The sequence below is a fragment of the Poecilia reticulata genome, linkage group LG19, assembly GCF_000633615.1.
Source record: "Poecilia reticulata strain Guanapo linkage group LG19, Guppy_female_1.0+MT, whole genome shotgun sequence".
Lineage (NCBI taxonomy): Eukaryota > Metazoa > Chordata > Actinopteri > Cyprinodontiformes > Poeciliidae > Poecilia > Poecilia reticulata.
This window is the reverse complement of record NC_024349.1, coordinates 6,886,646-6,889,766: the sequence shown is the minus strand read 5'-3', so window position 1 is coordinate 6,889,766 and position 3,121 is coordinate 6,886,646. Positions and strand designations below refer to the sequence as shown.

Here is a 3,121-nt window from a genome sequence, read left to right as displayed (position 1 = left end):
CGTCAACGGTGTATATTTCTTTATATGTGGTCAAATTTTAAATACATTTTTTTCCCGCAGTGGCGTATTTGTCTAATACTATAAATGATCAAGTTATTGAGTAAAGAAATAGATGAAAAACAACTCTTTATTAACACTGTTATCTTATTCTTTATTTTGTCACAATTGTATGTCAAATATATATACGCCTATATGACATATATTATATGACATATATAATTTCATTTCTTTACAATAGAGAAACAACATAGAGATGACACACTATTTTGGTTTCTAAGTAGAAGCTCTTTTTAAATAGTGATTTTTCTTCATGACACTGTTTAAATCAAGCTTCCACTTGAGTCACGCTTTAGTTTTTCTTATAGAGTCACATTTATTCACAATGTGTGTTTGTTTGTCTCTTTGTGGTTCCATGTCTTTTGTGTCAAGTTTTTCTTTGTTTTTTTTTTTCTTTTTATCTCAACAACAATTCTCTCTGTTAATCTCCCGTTAGAATTGATCGCCATCTGTTACTGGTCCATGTGGCCACACAGATGGTCCCACAGTCTAGCCATCCCGAGCCACCAGCAAAGGTATCCAGTTATTAGAAATGGTGTCTTTGAAGCTTTACAAAGTTAATCCAATCAGCTCGCAGAGGGCTTGGCATAAGTGTTTCCAGTTCCTCTGCAGCTGGGTCCTTTGGTGGCCAGGAAGCTGTTTGCCCTTCTGTTTGCGAGAGATGTCTGACCCTGGCTCTGTCCCTGGACTTCTCTTTGGCCCTCCACTTTCACACCGCTGGTTCCACTCGCCGTGTGCGCAGCTCCAGCTAAATATTGGACACCTTTTCCGCCAGACTCCGGCTCAGTCTCAGCCTCCAGAATGTTTGTGCCACCGCGTTGGCTCTCGCTGTGAGATCCGTACATTTCCTCCTGGCTGGAGAGGCTTTTCTGCTTTGAGCCCTGCACGATTTCCTCTGTGAACTCAACAGAGCAGGAAGCCTTCTTCTCAGATTCCAGCAGAGCACGTGTGACAACAGGGGGGTTGATGCTGCGGGCTGAAATGTCCGTCTCTAACCAGACGTTCCCAGGCGGAGGGGGTGGACTGCCGGTGGGCTTCGCCAGCTGCCCCGACGGTGCAGGTTGCCACTTTAGGAGCCCCGCGTGGCTCCGGTCGCTCGTGCGAGCAGCTTCGGCCTCGGGGTCACATGCTTGGAGTGACGGGATGATGGGCACAGAGCGAGCACGCAGGGAGTGTGGCATGAAAGTGGTTCCCTTGTCCAGGCGGGTGCACGGGACCTCAGTCCAGCCTTTTCTGGCAGTAGTTTTAGCGAGAGCGGTCCTGGTGAGGAGCGCGCCGACCTTTCTGCTGGCCGAGTTGCACCTTTGGGCAAAAGACGGAGCAAACAGGACAGACAGCATGTGAATAAGAGTGGAAGGCATCGACAGTGTCTTGAAAAAGTAAACGTTTCTCTTCAACTTTTCGTGTTCACATTATAATGCATTTCATTGGGATTGTATATGATAAAACAACACAAAACAGTGGACAGCTGTGAAGAGGAAGGGAATTATATATTTGAAAACAGTCCCTTCTACTTTGCTATGCCTAAATAAAGTTCTGGTTACCTTCAGTAAACAGAGGTCACCTAAACTGAGAATAATTACTGGAGCAGTCAGAGGGAGGCATGGCGACTGAGGACAATCTGGAAACGGGACAGACAATTTTAATAACAAAAAAAAAAAATCTGACCTTTACATAAGGTTGAAAAGAAGAAAACTATTTCTGAAAGAAAGCCAAAATCAGCCCTGTTAGCATTTTCCCACAAACAAGTGAGAGCAAAATTGACCTTTTTTGGCACACTATTCCTTTCATGACACATGATGGTGACGGCATCAGGCCCATTCTTTTTTTTTTTTTTTTTTTTTGCAAGAAACAAGCTTCATTCTCTGGATGAGAAAAGCTGGTAGAGATGCATCCTGAGACTTTCTGCAGTACATCTGCAAACGGTGGAGGTACAAAAATAAACTTTGTATTATAGATATCAACACAAATCCCCACCACACTTTTCTGCTTTGCTACTTTGTGTTTCCATCTTTGACTTTTGCCACTGGAAAACAAAGGTTTTTGACGCACCACGGAGAAGTCAATGAGCATGACTACTTTTGTCGCATGTTATCGTTTTTATCCAAGGGATTCTGTTGCTACAAGTAATTAAAAAAAACTGTTTAATAAAGACACGAATGCAGTAACCATGTGTGTTTTACATTTTAATGCATTTCCACAGGAAAAAAAATAAAAATTGCACCAACATAATTATTATTATTTAGTTATTGTTCTTGCATAATCTTTGACTAATTATTCATAATCCTCAGCATGAGCAGCCTTGTTTGTTACTGGATAAATGTTTAACTGAGAAATCCATTCTCTTATGACTGCCTGGTGCGCCTTATCAAAGTTTAAAGGCTCCAGCAGCAGAGCAGCTGGATTCCTAACCCTGGCTGCTGTAGATATGCGCATGAACATGTTGTACACACATCACTGTGCTCTAGTTTAACTTTAAAAGCCGAGGCTCATTACGCTTCCTCTGACAGGTCTTCAATTTAACATTTAGGGCAAAAACGGGCCTACATGCGAGTCTGATATTTCCCCATCACTGGCATCTTTTTTTTTTTTTTTTGAAATAGTGACGCAGGTCTGTTGCAGGTTCCCAGAGCAGTGGAAAGTTTGGAAAAAGCGGGTGGCGTCAAGAAACTTATCAAGAGTCAAGTGGGTGAGTTTCTGTGTATTTGCGCACGAGAGTTAATAATGCTGCAGCCTAAGGGGACAGTCAGTGTTATTGTCAGCCTTCTGAGGCTGTTTGTTGCATAACCGAGTTTAAATAATTGAATTACTTTCTCACTCCCTTCTTGGTATAATAAGGACAAATGCAAGCTGGAGGTAAATCCGTCGGATCAAAACGTATCTAAAAATAACTCCCACGGCGAATTTGACTTCAATTCCATCTCGGTCTGCAACGGGTAAATGTTTTGACACTGGATAATAAAACTGACTGCGGGGATTTGTTGCCACATAATGGAAAACACAGAAGAGTATTCTCGTGTTTGTTTGGCATCTTTGCCCCTATCTGTTTTTTTTTTTTTTTTTT

At 42.2% G+C, this 3,121-nt stretch overlaps 1 protein-coding gene across 1 annotated transcript in view; it reads right to left on the bottom strand.

The window, feature by feature from the left end:
* Positions 1-428: 428 nt before the first annotated feature.
* nrg3b (neuregulin 3b) overlaps positions 429-3,121 on the bottom strand; it is a 127,484-nt gene continuing 124,791 nt past the window's right edge. Inside the window, exon 8 of the mRNA XM_008436698.1 lies at positions 429-1,359. Coding sequence (XP_008434920.1) covers positions 624-1,359 — 736 coding nt within the window. The 3' untranslated portion in view covers positions 429-623. The remainder of the gene's footprint in view (positions 1,360-3,121) is intronic.